Here is a 15714-nt window from a genome sequence, read left to right as displayed (position 1 = left end):
TATGTGTGTACATATGCATGTATGTGTGTATGTATATGGGTGTTTGTGTACATGTGTGTATGTAATATGTATGTATGTGTGTGTATGTGAGTGTTTGTGTATATGTTTGTATGAGTGTGTAAGTATGTATGTGGATGTTTGTGTAGATATGTGTATGCATTATCTATGTATGTGTATGTGGGTGTTTGTGTATGTGTGCATGTATATTAATATGCATGTATATATTTATGTACATATGTTCGTATGTGTGTGTGTGTGTGTTTGTGTGTGTGTGTGTGTGTATGTGCATGGTCCTGTGTTTGTATAGCTATGAAAAACATATATATATATATATATATATATATATATATATATATATATATATATGCATGTATACACAAAAACTTAGATTTTTTTTTATGACTGCATATGGTTATATGTCTTTGTATTTCAGGATTTGTTTATTTGGTTTTGTGTGTGTATGTATATGTATGTACTTCTGGACTTGTTGACTTTGATGTGTGTGTGTGTGTGTGTGTGTGTGTGTGTGTGTGTGTGTGTGTGTGTGTCTATGTACTTCTGAAGTAGTTTGTTCTTTTGTGTGTGATTGTGTACATGTCAATTTGTTTTTGTCTATCTGTATTTATTTATGAGTGTGTGCCAATTAATTGCTATGATTACATGCTTGCTTACTTCGGGAACAGTTTATGAATGTGTCCAAGTCCATCATGTGTATGTTTGTATACTTCTGTATTTAGAGAAGTGTGTGTGTGTGTGTGTGTGTGTGTGTGTGTGTGTGTGTGCCCATTTTGTATACTTCTGTATTTAGAGAAGTGTGTGTGTGTGTGTGTGTGTGTGTGTGTGTGTGTGTGCCCATATGATCATGCACTTGTTATCACTTTGTAGATTTGCATGTTTATAGTTGCCAGTGCAGAGTAATTCTTTGTATTTATATAAGTCCCTGTGTGTACTTTAGATTTCTGTGTGTGTGATTCATTAGCAGCATAGTTACGCAAACCAATATACACTGCAATAAATTTAATACATCTTTTTAAAAGCCACTGTCACGATTTAGTGACAGTCTGCAATTACCATTAGCTTGCACTGTGCACTGCAATATGTGTTATTACATTAGGGAAGAATAGACTTTATGAGAGCTTTTCCTGCCAGAGGCTGTAATGCTTCACTGACCATCCTCATATCCTCAGATTTAATCCAAAATCTGATGATGGTCATGACTGGTCAGGTGGAATACAAACATTGTTTAATATAAAAGGCAGAAATTGATGACAAAAAAGTAATATAAGCTTTTATGATGCCCTGTATATTGAGGCAGCACAGTGACAAGTGCAGCATGTGCACACAGCCCCAGTGTCTACACAGCACAGTCTGCAGAGTTTGCCAAAAAGCTCGATGACATTCTGCGTGTGAGGAAGGAAGGGGGACTTGGCAGGAAAGTGATCTGGATACTGAGGGCACAGAGAAAGAAATGACTTTTAGAGATGAAAAACTACAGCTACAAAAGCAGAATTGACTCCTACACCCCTGATTTGTGTCACAGCTCCAACATTTCTCACCTGCACCTCTCTATATATCACTGTGATAATGTGCTTACACCCACCTAATGTTTACACTGCGACATGCCAAATATTAGTCTGCGACATTGTATATCTGTGTGCAGGCCGGGGCTGATGTCCTCATTGTTCCAGGGCTCTGGTGCAGGCTGCAGGGGCTGGGGAAAGGAGGGGGGTTACCTCTCCAAATGGGAAGACAAAAATCCACTCTTTTGTTTCCAAAGGCGCTTTTCACACTGGACTCTCTTCTCATTGTACTTTGGATATTTCATAATTTCTGTTACATCCTCTGATACGCTATAAACCTCTACACGGAGAATAAGTCTAGCTCACTGTACAGATGGGGCGGATTATTGCTGCAAGTTATAAGAGAACCCACAACAAAAGTAACAAATACTAAATGCAAATAATAGTGATTGTATTTCACATATAGTTATATAATGTGCTATAGGCTGATGATAACAGAATATGTATTAACAAAATGTATAATAAATAGGTAAATCACTGTACAGAAATGAGAAGATACAGGGTATTAAGCTATATAAATACACTGAAAAATAAAGGCAATTGCACTTGTAAGAAACTGAATGAACTTGTTTATGAGAGATTCACTGTGTTATTAGTGCAGTGAGAGATTAACATCATCTGCAGATTAACAGCTGTCTCTCACTTAAAACTAATACGATATATATATATACATATATATACATTTGTGTGTGTGTGCGTGTGTGTGTGTGTGTATACACACACACACACACACACAGTACATGTACACATGCAGTGTATATATATATATATATATACATATATATATACATATATATATATACATATACACAGCACATAGACACATGCAGCTATAAATCTAAATTTACATATATAGTACATATGTATAAATATAGATTCTCAGTGCATATACAGTACATATATACATATATGTACACATACATTTATATAACTATACATATATAGCAAATATGTGTCTGTATAAATGTATATACTACATATACACATAGTGTGTATATATAATACATAAGTACATATACACATATAGTACGTGTACACATACAGTATATATATATATATATATATACACACACACAGCAACAGCATATATCTGTGCAGTTATATATCTATATTTGCATATATGTAGTATATATGTATATATATATATATATATATATATATGCACACATCTATATTTGCATATATGTGTGTGTGTGTATATATACACACACACACACACACACACACACACACACATTCAATACATATATACTGCTCCAAAAAAAAAAAAAAGGGAGCACTTAAACAACAAAATGGTGTTTTAGTGTTGTCATTATTCTTTTGAGCAGTATACATATACACATACAGTACATGTACACAATATATATATATATATATATATATATATCTCCTATGCACAAACAGTATATATTTATATAGTAAAACAGTAAAACTGCAAGTGTTGTCATACAGATTTGTTATTAGAATATTCCAGGAATTTTTTTTCCCGTGGGAGAAGTTTCACTTAACTATTTACCCACTCTTTATAATAATTCCACCAATTTTAGCATTTTGTTGTGCAGTTGTTTGGGGGTGTCCTGTCTGTTCTGGGCTTCTGAACCCCCTCTTCGCCAGGATCCTGCGCTGTAACCTAAATCTAGTGGAGTGCTTATTGATTAGGGCTCGCTGAGTTATACCGGGTCACCTCCTCTGTCAGGTTTATGTTTTAATTAGGTGCCGAGGTGCCTATGTAACATGTGCCTTCTCCGCATGCTCTTTTAACCCGTTCGGCGCTGGGCGCACACAGACCCGTCTCTTCTGGGGGGCCCCCTCCAATGCTCCGTGCAGGATCCACCTGCTGTTTTCTTCTTCTGCTCATCTTCCTTAATATTACAAGTTAATAATATCTCCCCACGATACATAAATGCTTGGCCAAACACTGCAGCTTTGCTTCTGCTCCCCCAACCCAACATGCCAGCTCTCCATTGCCAAATAGTGTTTCATTTGTGTTTGACATTGCACAAAACATGAGCACATCAAAACACATAAAGTGGGTCTATTTCACACTTGAAGAGAGGTGATGGATGTGTAAACTGATGGAAGCATGAATATAGTTTAATGTGTACATGGGGTTAGCATTATGGTTAATATTATAGGGGCTATTGGAGTATCAGCCGTAACATAAGATGATGAAGAAGAATCTGTATTATTCTAATACTCTTAAAATAAATACTAATTATCTATTCACTGCAACTAGAATATAATACAAAAAGACAGTATAAACATAAAACAGCCCAGTCGTATACATAATAAAACGGTTTATTGGATGCATCGTCTGGAGGACTGAACATACACGATGAAGTGATCTCTACAAACACCAGGTGAAAAGGGGGAAAGAAAGTTTGGGAAGGTAGAAATATCTCATACTGGACACTTGTGAATAGGAATCTGCCCCCAGGAGGGTCACACACATCGGAGAACAAGATCCACGGAAATTCCAGTAATTCATGGAGTAAAGAAAATGCAAAAGTGATTTTAAGGCAAATAGAAACATTCATCATCAGAGGTTGCGACCAGTCCTGACTTGGCGTTTGATGGACACAAATCAAAATTTTTGTGTTTATATATTTTTTTGTTTTTAAACAGAACATTCAACTTTTATTGTCAACAGAAATAAATGAAGAAAAAAAAATATCTGTAAAGCAGAAAGTTTCATGTAAATGTCAGACATTTTATTTACACCATGATACATTGTAAAAATAAGAATAATTATTATAGGCTGTGAGGAGCAAACACTGATGCTGACTGTATATACAATGACTTGTGAACAATAGAAAGGTGCAGAATTACCTCCTAATACCACAAGATACAGGTCACTAGAACGGGGATATTTGTAAATAGAATATGACTGGAATAGATTTTTCATTGGATCCCTTCACATTTGGGAAAACACAAAAATATCCTCACTGCTATCAATGGGGCAGCAGACCCACAGGATCCACAGCCCCCTGGTAAGCCTGGAGATAACATTAGATGGGGTTCACTACCCTGCACCAGCAGATCTACACAACGCTCATATGCAGAGGTAGATTTTATAGCGTTACATTCCCAACTCTGACATTGGAATAATGGGAAAAACATAACCCTCCAGCACATGTCCTACTGGGATAATGCTGGGGATACTCTGCTCATACAAAAATAGCCACAAATTACATTTAAATATGGCAGAAATAATACAGGTTTTTTTTTAAAGAGAGCAGGAGGGGAAATAAATGTCAACATTAATTTCAAGAGTTTGTTCTATGCTATGACATAAGCTTGTGTCAGACTGGTCAGGAGCAGAGGGTATTGGTAAGGAAGGCAATTTGGGAAGTGACTGAATAATCAGGGGTAGGGCCTACAGATTGGATGCTACAAACAGAAACGCATCTTCCTGCTGATTGGATGGCAATGTATCCTATGGATAACGTTAGAATTACAGCAGGAAGAACATGATGGATCCAGCTCGCTTTTTGGGATCTGATACTGAGATCCTTCTTTTATTCATATCCTTTTTTAGTGCTGATCCAAAGATTATTAAATTCTGCTGACTAATACCCCTCCTTCCTGAATCTGATGACGCTCTTTCCCTCTTGTTAATGCTGAGCTCCTCTTTGATTTGATGGTTCTGATTCTAAAATTGTTCTCTTTTTGGTTTTGATAATAATAAGCATCCATGCGATCCCTGCTCCTCCTGGACCTGATAGTCCACTCTCTCTTTCCTGAGATCCCCAATTATTCTAATCTTGATAAAGGACCCATCACCTCCAGAGGATTTAACCCCCCCATTTTGAATTTGATGTTAAAGCTCAACCCCCATCCAAGAATCAAATGAGACCCTTTCTCCTGGTCATATGCAGAGATTTCTCCTCTGGATCCAATTCCAACTGTTTATAATGTGGAGATTCCCCTCGGTTCTGATTGCGTTCACCCCCTGCTGGTTCTGATGTACAATCTCCCACACTCCTTGTTTTAATACTGAGCCCCTCTCCCCTTCTTAACTTCAAGGCAATTAACAAAATAAAAAAAGCTAAGTGCAAAACTATATATCAACCCTCCAAGGTATAAATAAAATCATAATCTGCGACTCTTTTCACAACTATAAACATTTTGTTTTAAAGTAAAAATAAAAAAAAGTACATGTTTAATACAATGCAATAAAACATCGTTCCTGCTTTTTTTTATTTTAACACAAAAAAATTATAATATAAAACATAGGACAAATATTAGCTATTTTTTTTTTCCTCTTCTTTTTTTTTTTTTTTAATTCACAGTAGTGCGAAAATGCAGCAGTTAAAATCTTTGGACTTTAGCAGAACGTTTCATGTCTTCACTGTCCAACCACAAAAGCCAGAACATCGCTTAGTAGAAAATAAAGGCTAAGCAAAAAAAAAAAACAAAAAAAGAAAAAAAAAACAATAAAGATAGATTCTGCTCCAGAAAATCAAAGCAAAAATAAAATAAAAAAAAAATAAAATAATAATAATAATAAAATAAAAATAGTTCTTGGGCGAATATTTTGGAGTTTAGTTTTTTTTTTTTTTTTGCTTGTAAATTATATTTACATAGAATATTGCGACCTTTTCTCCTCTGTAGCGCAATGCTGGTATATTGTTTGTACACTGGCCCTTGTCACTTTATACCATCCCCACTCCTTGTATAATTCTTATTTAGTTTAAATTATTGCATTATAAGACTTTGCTTTCTGCCCTCGCTTTTATTCGCTGTCTGATTTGCTGTCCTTGGAAGTGGTGGAGTGGTTATAGAGTCCTTGTGCCATCAAGTGTAGTGCCAGGGCGTTTTTGTTCCCTGTGGCTTTCTTAATTTTAGCTCTCTTATTCTGAAACCAGATTTTTATCTGAGATTCGTTAAGATTCAGTTCCTGAGCCAAACTTTGTCTTCTCTGCTCGGTCAAATACCTGTTTGTTTGAAATTCAGCTTTGAGCCTCTGGAGCTGCTCTGCAGTGAATGCTGTCCTGGGCCTCTTGTCTTCCTTAGTCACTGTCTTCTTCTTTGGTTTACGAGATCTTGGACCTACACAGTATATAAAGACATATTAAAATCTACTAAAAATAATACAGCAAACCATACCCTATATCATATAGAAAACCAGTGTATATGGAAACTGAATCTATTTGCAACATTTATAATAAATTATGTTTATAATATATATTTTATAATATATATTTTTATTTATTTACTTATTTAAATTTATATATATATTTTTTTTATTATATATAATATTTATAATAAATAAAATATAAATTATTATGACAATATAATTGTTATTTCTCATCGCACTAATTAAATCAGAGCTTTTTAAAAAAAATTATAGCAAAATAAAAAAAATAGTTTAAAAGAATTGAAGTCCTCAGTGGTTGATACCTTTTAATGGCTAACTGAAAAGATGGTAATAATAGCAAGCTTTCCAGACAACTCAGGTCTCTTCTTCAGTTAGCCATTAAAAGGTATCAACCACTGAGGACTTCAGTTCTTTTAAACAATTTTTTATCTCTACTGGCTAACACAGTACAAAGATATATTTTACCTGTATAGCAAAATAGTCACATTATATAGAAAGGTCACTTTGTTAACTTTTCCCCAAATAAGAAAATACATTTATTTAAAAATAGAATATTGATGTGAAATTCTAAAGTTACTCCTTATATTATTTTCAAATATACTAAATTCTACTTGTGCTACAGAAATAAACTGGAAATGTAGGCAATGATTCCTCATAGTAAGATCATGTCTGATTTTAGTAGAATTCTGTATTTATTTTAATTAAATGCATATTATGACCTCACAACCATCTAAACTGTAAAAATGACTGATTAATTTGAGATTTCTATATAATTTAGCTCCTATACAGTGGTCACTGATGGGTGAGGGGTATTTGTGGGACTTATTTACAGAGCTGAGAGCTGATATTCTGGCTGTTGGTCTGTATGAGAGTCTGGGTACTATGGAGGCCTCCCCCTCACGTCTCCCCCCACCACATACCCACAATCCCCTCTCTCCACTTGAAATATTAACATCACACATACATTAGTCATTCAGACCAGCTAATTATTTGCTTCACGTTGCCCACCGTATCTGTTTAATAATGAAACATGATATAAAATGCATGTGGGTGAATGTGTGGGGTGAGGGGGCGCCTCTAATCTGCAGGACATTTCTGTTTCATTTATTGCTTACATTATAATTATTTTTAGTTTTTTTATTTTTGCCTGTGACGTGTGTGGATTAGAAGCAGCGCAGAGTTTGATTTATAATTGTAGAAGTGGAAGGGCAAGTTGGGACTTGTGGTTGCCAGATATTGATCGCTTGGGACGCCAATCAATGCCAGAAACATCGTTCTCAATCTATGTCGCTGTCCTTGTCTCTGTGTCTTCTCCTGTGCTTATTCTTTCTCCCTTTCCATCCTGTGCCTCATATTGCAACTGTGACCCTCTATCCTTAATGTGTGGGATCCACTAATAAAATGATTAAATAGATCAAGTCATTGGATCACTATGTTCTTCCATTCACAGCTCTTAACTGGATACTCATTTTTATTCTCCTTGCTTCCCTCCTCCATCTTCCCATCCTTGTGCGCCTTTCATCTCCATATCCCCCTCCCTCCTTCCATCTCTCCCTTGCCCCTTTCTTTTACCATCATGCCCACAATCACTCTGTATACCCATGTATATACAGGACTCAATGCATCCTCCTATAAGTGTATATACATTTCACATCCCTTCCTCTGAGTGTTCTGCAAAGTGCATGCGCTGCGCCTCCATCCATCCAGTATTTTTACGCACAGCCATACACGTGTTTTTACTACAAGCTGCCATCACTTCAGCAGCCTCCCTCACCCACAGATCAGAGCAGGGACACGTGGGCTTCAGAGCTGCACTTCATTGGGAAAATCTCATCCAATGTATAGTAACAGGCAATATATTCTGCAGCGCCCATTATATTGCATAGAACAGCGCAAATTGTTATGTCAATCCAATCACTTTACCTAATGATTCAATAACAGTCAGGATTCCAAGATCTCTAATTGTATTTTATTTTATTACATTTTGGTGATAGTAGGATTTTGCATGATGTAACTGTATTATTGCTCAATGTAAAGGACAACTAGGTGCTGAATATTTGCATTCATGTTGGCATAAACGTGGGCTTTATATGTGACACCCAGATTAAAAGCGACTGTCTTTGAAGTCGCAAATGCACATTATGTATACGGAAAATCCCAGATCATAAATAATTCTACTACTAGACCATTCCATTATTGAGAAGGAGATGGGGGACACTACCTGGAGTCCAAAAAAAATAAATAAAAAATCATATTTGAAGAGGTAGCTTTCCTAATAAATAAATGATATACAAATTATATACAAATGCTAAAAGGCAAAATAATAAACATCACTTTATAAAAAAAATGTAGATTTTATTTGAATAGTTCTTATATGTGTTTATATTATAATGAAAGCAACCAAAATATGAATGGGAAAAAAAAACTAAAATAAAATACGATGTTAAAAAAAAATAATAACGTATGAGTAGAAAACAAAAGAGAGTTGTAGCAATAATTTTCATAAAACACTTTATAAGTGTAGGACTATTGCTGCAAATAATAACTATAGCAATAAGATATATATGTATATATATATATATATATATATATATGTAGATATATAAAAATATAAAATATATATTATGTATAAAATATATAATAATATATATAATATGAGATATATAATCTAATATATGATATATAATATATAATTATATATATATATATATAAAATATATAATATATAATAATACAATATAATATAATATATATGTAAATAAAATTATTATAAACATTATTGGATCAAGCTTTATGTTTTATTTAATTTATTTTAGCATAAGGTGCATGGGTGACAACCTAAATAGATAGAATTACGGTAAATTGTGGCCTGTACCATCTTCATTTTGGAATAATTAGGAAATAAGCAGCAGCTATCAGACAGGACAATAGAAGGCAATGTGTAAATGTGAGAGGATATGACTCTATCAGGTAAAGATGTATATACAGTATGTAGAGATATGTGTGTTCTTTGGGGTTAGATATATTGGTGCCTGCGCTCTATGTGCTTGTACATCAGGAAGAGTCAAAGCCAAGACTCTGTGACAAATCAATTGCGTAAGAAAAATTAAGCCCCAAATAATGTCGAGTTTAAAATGCAAAAGCTTTTCTATGGGTAATTGTCATAAGAAGCGTTGCTGCCGCTAATTAGCTGCATAATTAAAGCATAGAGCTAAAAGAGGATCCTGGCAATTTACAATTTTCGATGGTCTATGCTGCAAACAGAAGGGCTTCTTGGGAGAAATTGATCATTCTTTGCTGTAGGATAAATGACCTCAAGTGTTCTCTTTCCCTGGGTTAGATATCTTAATAGTGTCCTATGGATGGGATCACAGCAAAATAATGCTGAGGACTAATTCCGTAAAGGCAGTCCCCCTGGTCCTTACCTGATGAAGGTCTATCTGAGTACCTGGTGCAGTAGACCCAAGCTGGCCATAGCATAGGCTGCTGGTTATTGGTAGAGCTGGCTTGAGAACTATCAGAGTCTGAGCTCAAGGAATGGTCTCCACTGATGCCTCTGGGTTTTAGTGGTCCTTCTGTGCCCACATCAATTTTCTTATCTCCAGTAATTGCTTTGGACGCCCCTTCTCCCTCTGTGATGCCAGTGCTCCTGTGCTGCCCAGTCTCTGCTCCGGATCGGGCCACCACACTGTCCCTGCCCGAGAAGAGCTCATCCTGATGGACACCTCCTTCCTTCCTCCTTCCAAACTCCGGCCGCAGAATATTATCAATAAAGAAGTTTGTGATCCTATGATGGGGCTGGTGGTTCCCTGGAGCTTGGAGCAGTGGCAAGATCCCCCTGTTGGACTCATCTCCTGACTCCTGCTGCTGCTGCTGTTGTTGTTGCTCCACTTCTCTGTGATTTTGGTCATTTTCTTCCATGCTGTAATTCCACAAGCTGCTTCTAGGTTTAACCCTTTCTACTGCCTACTCCTCCAAGTCACCTACACATTCAAAGCTCCACTGTCAGTGTGAGGAGGATCTCAGGGTGGCTTTCTTTATCTGGCTCCTGTAGATGGATATTACTGGTTCAGTGCTGCAAACCAAAGCATCTTCTTGCCAAGGCTCATACTCCCTCCTTCCACATCCAGGCAGTAAATCCTTTAGGAAGACCAGTGGCAGCAAAGGACAGATGCCTGTACAGCATGCGTGCATCAACCCTGCTCTGGGCTGAGGCTGGGCATATCGAACAAACAATACACAGTGCAAGGATGGATATCAGGAGACAGTGCGATGTCTCAGAAGGAGATGATACATATGCACAAGTTGATGTGTCCCTTTTGCAGAGAAGTCCCCAGTGCTCATGTGCCAGGCTCTATGGTGTGGATAATTGGAGAAGCAGTCACTGGACCTGGAATACTTTCACTCTGGATTTTTGTTCTTATTTTTAATAGAAGCCTCAGAAGTGACGTGGGAGCCCGGTAGCCTGGACACGTGCCTGCAGCCAATGGGCGAGCAGCCCCATGTCACATGAATGTGATCCCGAGTAGTAAATTGACAAGGAGAATTCCACTCCCCTCATACCCCTCCTCCTCCATTCCAGCCTTCTCTCCTCCCCCATCCTCAGCCTTCTTCGCAGCTTTAAAGATGTAGCTTCTAGGATGTAACTGCACTCACAGCTTGTGAAGAGGTGTGTGTGTGTGTGTGTATGTGTGTGTGTGTGCGCAGTGTGTGTGTGTGTATGTGTGCTGTGTGTGTGTATGTGTGCAGTGTGTGTGTGTGTGCAGTGTGTGTGCATGTGTGCAGTGTGTGTGTGCAGTGTATGCGTGTTCAGTGTGTGTGTGTGTTCAGTGTGAATGTGTGTGCGCAGTGTGTGTGTGTGTGTGTGTGTGCACTATGTGTGTGCAGTGTGTGTGCAGTGTGTAGTGTGGTAGTGTGTGCATTGTGTATGTGTGTGCAGTGTGTATGTGTTTGTGTGCATGTGTTTGTGTGCAGTGTGTTCACTGTGTAGTGTGTGCACTGTTTATATGTGTGCACTGTGTATGTGTGTGCAGTGTGTGTGCACTGTGTATGTGTATGCAGTGTGTATGTGTGTGCAGTGTGTATGTGTGTGTGCAGTGTGTATGTGTGTGTGTGTGTGTGTGTGTGCAGTGTGTATGTGTGTGCACTGTGTATGTGTGCAGTGTGTATGTGTGTGCAGTGTGTGTGTATGTGTGTGCAGTGTGTATGTGTGTGTGCAGTGTGTATGTGTGTGTGCAGTGTGTATGTGTGTGCACTGTGTATGTGTGCAGTGTGTATGTGTGCGCAGTGTGTGTGTGTGTGTGTGCGCAGTGTGTGTGTGTGTGCAGTGTGTATGTGTGTGCACTGTGTATGTGTGCAGTGTGTATGTGTGTGAACTGTGTGTGTGTGTGTGTGCGCAGTGTGTGTGTGTGTGTGCACTGTGTGCAGTGTGTGTATGTGCACTGTATATGTGCACTGTGTAGTGTATGCAATGTGTATGTGCACTGTATATGTGCAGTGTGTACTGTCTGTGTGTGCATGTGTGTATTTGTATGTGCAGCCTGTGCAGTGTCTGTGGGAGCTGTGGGTGTGTTTGTGTATGTGTGCGCATTGTTTGTGTGTGTGGTTGTGCGTTTATAATGTGTGCAGTGTGTTTAAGTGTGATTATGTGTGTGTGTGTGTGTGTGTGTGTGTGTGTGTGTGTGTGTGTATGTGTGTGTTTAGTTACATGTGTATAGTTATAATAATGTAAAAGCATGCACATAAAATTATAGAATTATTTATGTATGTAGATAGACGTATGTCAGACCATAGATGTAGATGTATGCATTTTTGTAGGTACTGTAGATATGCACTTGTGTGCGTGTAAAAAAAAAATAGATCTGTATCTAGGATACAGCTCCAGCATGATTAGATAAGTTTAGGCGTGTTTTGGTAAGTATGTATTTATATGTGTATACTGACAGATATAGACGCCTGAGTGGGTACATATATATGTATGTACTTACAGTGTACACTTGCACATAAGAAACACAAACACAGAGCACATACACACTCAGAACACAGCACACAAACACACGTGTATCATGATATATATATATATATATATATATATATATATATATATATATATATATATATATATATATATATATCATGATACACTATTCTAGAGAGTAACTATGAAACAAAAATCATGTTTATTGCTCTGTCTTTTGTAGCTGTCTTCTAATGATGATCTACTTTCAGGTATTTTAATAATTCAGTGGGGTGGGTGGTTTTATATCAGTCAATAAACCTTTTACTATATATATATATATATATATATATATATATATATATATATATAGTAAAAGGTTTATTGACTGATATAAAACCACCCACCCCACTGAATTATTAAAATACCTGAAAGTAGATCATCATTAGAAGACAGCTACAAAAGACAGAGCAATAAACATGATTTTTGTTTCATAGTTTCATAGTTACTCTCTAGAATAGTGAAACAATCTCTATCTATCTATCTATCTATCTATCTATCTATCCATCCTATATTCTATCTATCTATTATCTATCTATCTATCTATCCATCCTATATTCTATCTATCTATTATCTATCTATCTATCCATCCTATATTCTATCTATCTATTATCTATCTATCCATCCTATATTCTATCTATCTATCTATCTATCTATCTATCTATCTATCTATCTATCTATCTATCTGTCTTTCTTTCTATCATCTATTTCTGTCTCCCTGCCTTTCCCTATATGTCTACTGACATATGACAGATCAATATACAGACATTTCAGAATTTCTGTACTATATTGTGATGCCACATAATCACATTCATGAGCAGATACATAATAGTATGAAAATCCCATCCTCGCTGCTAATATTCCATAAGTCCGTTGTATTTAAGATAAATGGAAGCTATATGGAGCTTTAGGAAGAAAAAGTGATTTGCTTTCAGCCGAGCGTGACTGGCAGTGACAGGGTTACACTCTGCAATCTCCACGTCCAAATAACTTAGTGATTATGAATAAAACAATAATCTGGTATTTGGATATTTGCTTGAACGATCTCGGGTTTGTGAAAGTCAGAAAAAGGTCAGTGACTGGAAGAGGAGTTGTGTTGTAAGAGGAGCACATGACCCAACCTGAGCCATGCACCCAACGTCTTGCAAGCTCCAGCAGCAGCCCAGCAGGGCCCTTCCTCCATACACAGAGCCACCCCTGCCCTCATCAGTGAGGCTGAACTGTGCCTGGCACATGTAAGGAGTATAGGGCGCCACTATATAATATGCAGCAGCCCAGCAGGGCCCTTCCTCCATACACAGAGCCACCCCTGCCCTCATCAGTGAGGCTGAGCTGTGCCTGGCACATGTAAGGAGTATAGGGCTCCACTATATAATATGCAGCAGCACAGCAGGGCCCTTCCTCCATACACAGAGCCACCCCTGCCCTCATCAGTGAGGCTGAGCTGTGCCTGGCACATGGAAGGAGTATAGGGCTCCACTATATAATATGCAGCAGCCCAGCAGGGCCCTTCCTCCATACACAGAGCCATCCCTGCCCTCATCAGTGAGGCTGAGCTGTGCCTGGCACATGTAAGGAGTATAGGGCGCCACTATATAATATGCAGCAGCCCAGCAGGGCCCTTCCTCCATACACAGAGCCACCCCTGCCCTCATCAGTGAGGCTGAGCTGTGCCTGGCACATGTAAGGAGTATAGGGCTCCACTATATAATATGCAGCAGCACAGCAGGGCCCTTCCTCCATACACAGAGCCACCCCTGCCCTCATCAGTGAGGCTGAGCTGTGCCTGGCACATGGAAGGAGTATAGGGCTCCACTATATAATATGCAGCAGCCCAGCAGGGCCCTTCCTCCATACACAGAGCCATCCCTGCCCTCATCAGTGAGGCTGAGCTGTGCCTGGCACATGTAAGGAGTATAGGGCGCCACTATATAATATGCAGCAGCACAGCAGGGCCCTTCCTCCATACACAGAGCCACCCCTGCCCTCATCAGTGAGGCTGAGCTGTGCCTGGCACATGGAAGGAGTATAGGGCTCCACTATATAATATGCAGCAGCCCAGCAGGGCCCTTCCTCCATACACAGAGCCACCCCTGCCCTCATCAGTGAGGCTGAACTGTGCCTGGCACATGTAAGGAGTATAGGGCGCCACTATATAATATGCAGCAGCACAGCAGGGCCCTTCCTCCATACACAGAGCCACCCCTGCCCTCATCAGTGAGGCTGAACTGTGCCTGGCACATGGAAGGAGTATAGGGCGCCACTATATAATATGCAGCAGCACAGCAGGGCCCTTCCTCCATACACAGAGCCACCCCTGCCCTCATCAGTGAGGCTGAGCTGTGCCTGGCACATGTAAGGAGTAGAGGGCGCCACTCTGTAATATGCAGCAGCCCAGCAGGGCCCTTCCTCCATACACAGAGCCACCCCTGCCCTCATCAGTGAGGCTGAGCTGTGCCTGGCACATGTAAGGAGTATAGGGCTCCACTATATAATATGCAGCAGCACAGCAGGGCCCTTCCTCCATACACAGAGCCATTCCTGCCCTCATCAGTGAGGCTGAACTGTGCCTGGCACATGGAAGGAGTATAGGGCGCCACTATATAATATGCAGCAGCACAGCAGGGCCCTTCCTCCATACACAGAGCCACCCCTGCCCTCATCAGTGAGGCTGAGCTGTGCCTGGCACATGTAAGGAGTATAGGGCTCCACTATATAATATGCAGCAGCACAGCAGGGCCCTTCCTCCATACACAGAGCCATTCCTGCCCTCATCAGTGAGGCTGAACTGTGCCTGGCACATGGAAGGAGTAGAGGGCGCCACTATGTAATATGCAGCAGCCCAGCAGGGCCCTTCCTCCATACACAGAGCCATCCCTGCCCTCATCAGTGAGGCTGAGCTGTGCCTGGCACATGTAAGGAGTATAGGGCTCCACTATATAATATGCAGCAGCACAGCAGGGCCCTTCCTCCATACACAGAGCCATTCCTGCCCTCATCAGTGAGGCTGAGCTGTG

General features: G+C 39.1%; 1 protein-coding gene across 1 annotated transcript; it reads right to left on the bottom strand.

The window, feature by feature from the left end:
• Positions 1-3860: 3860 nt before the first annotated feature.
• Positions 3861-11092, bottom strand: EN2 (engrailed homeobox 2). The gene is made up of 2 exons (XM_075316741.1): positions 10107-11092; positions 3861-6632 (listed from the first exon to the last, which is right to left on the bottom strand). Exons 1-2 carry the CDS (start codon positions 10600-10602, stop codon positions 6316-6318), a joined length of 813 nt encoding a protein of 270 aa, XP_075172856.1. The 5' UTR covers positions 10603-11092; the 3' UTR covers positions 3861-6315.
• Positions 11093-15714: the final 4622 nt, after the last annotated feature.

Source organism: Anomaloglossus baeobatrachus, chromosome 6 (genome assembly GCF_048569485.1).
Source record: "Anomaloglossus baeobatrachus isolate aAnoBae1 chromosome 6, aAnoBae1.hap1, whole genome shotgun sequence".
NCBI classification, from domain to species: domain Eukaryota; kingdom Metazoa; phylum Chordata; class Amphibia; order Anura; family Aromobatidae; genus Anomaloglossus; species Anomaloglossus baeobatrachus.
Note: the sequence above shows the minus strand (reverse complement) of the source record. Positions and strands in the feature narration are given on the sequence as shown.

Bases quoted from the DNA above. Each gene is read 5' to 3' on its own strand.
- EN2 (XM_075316741.1), bottom strand. From the start codon at position 10,602: ATGGAAGAAAATGACCAAAATCACAGAGAAGTGGAGCAACAACAACAG. The intron at 6,633-10,106 runs GTAAGGACCAGG...TATACTGTGTAG, and splicing joins CTCAGATAGACCTTCATCAG to GTCCAAGATCTCGTAAACCA.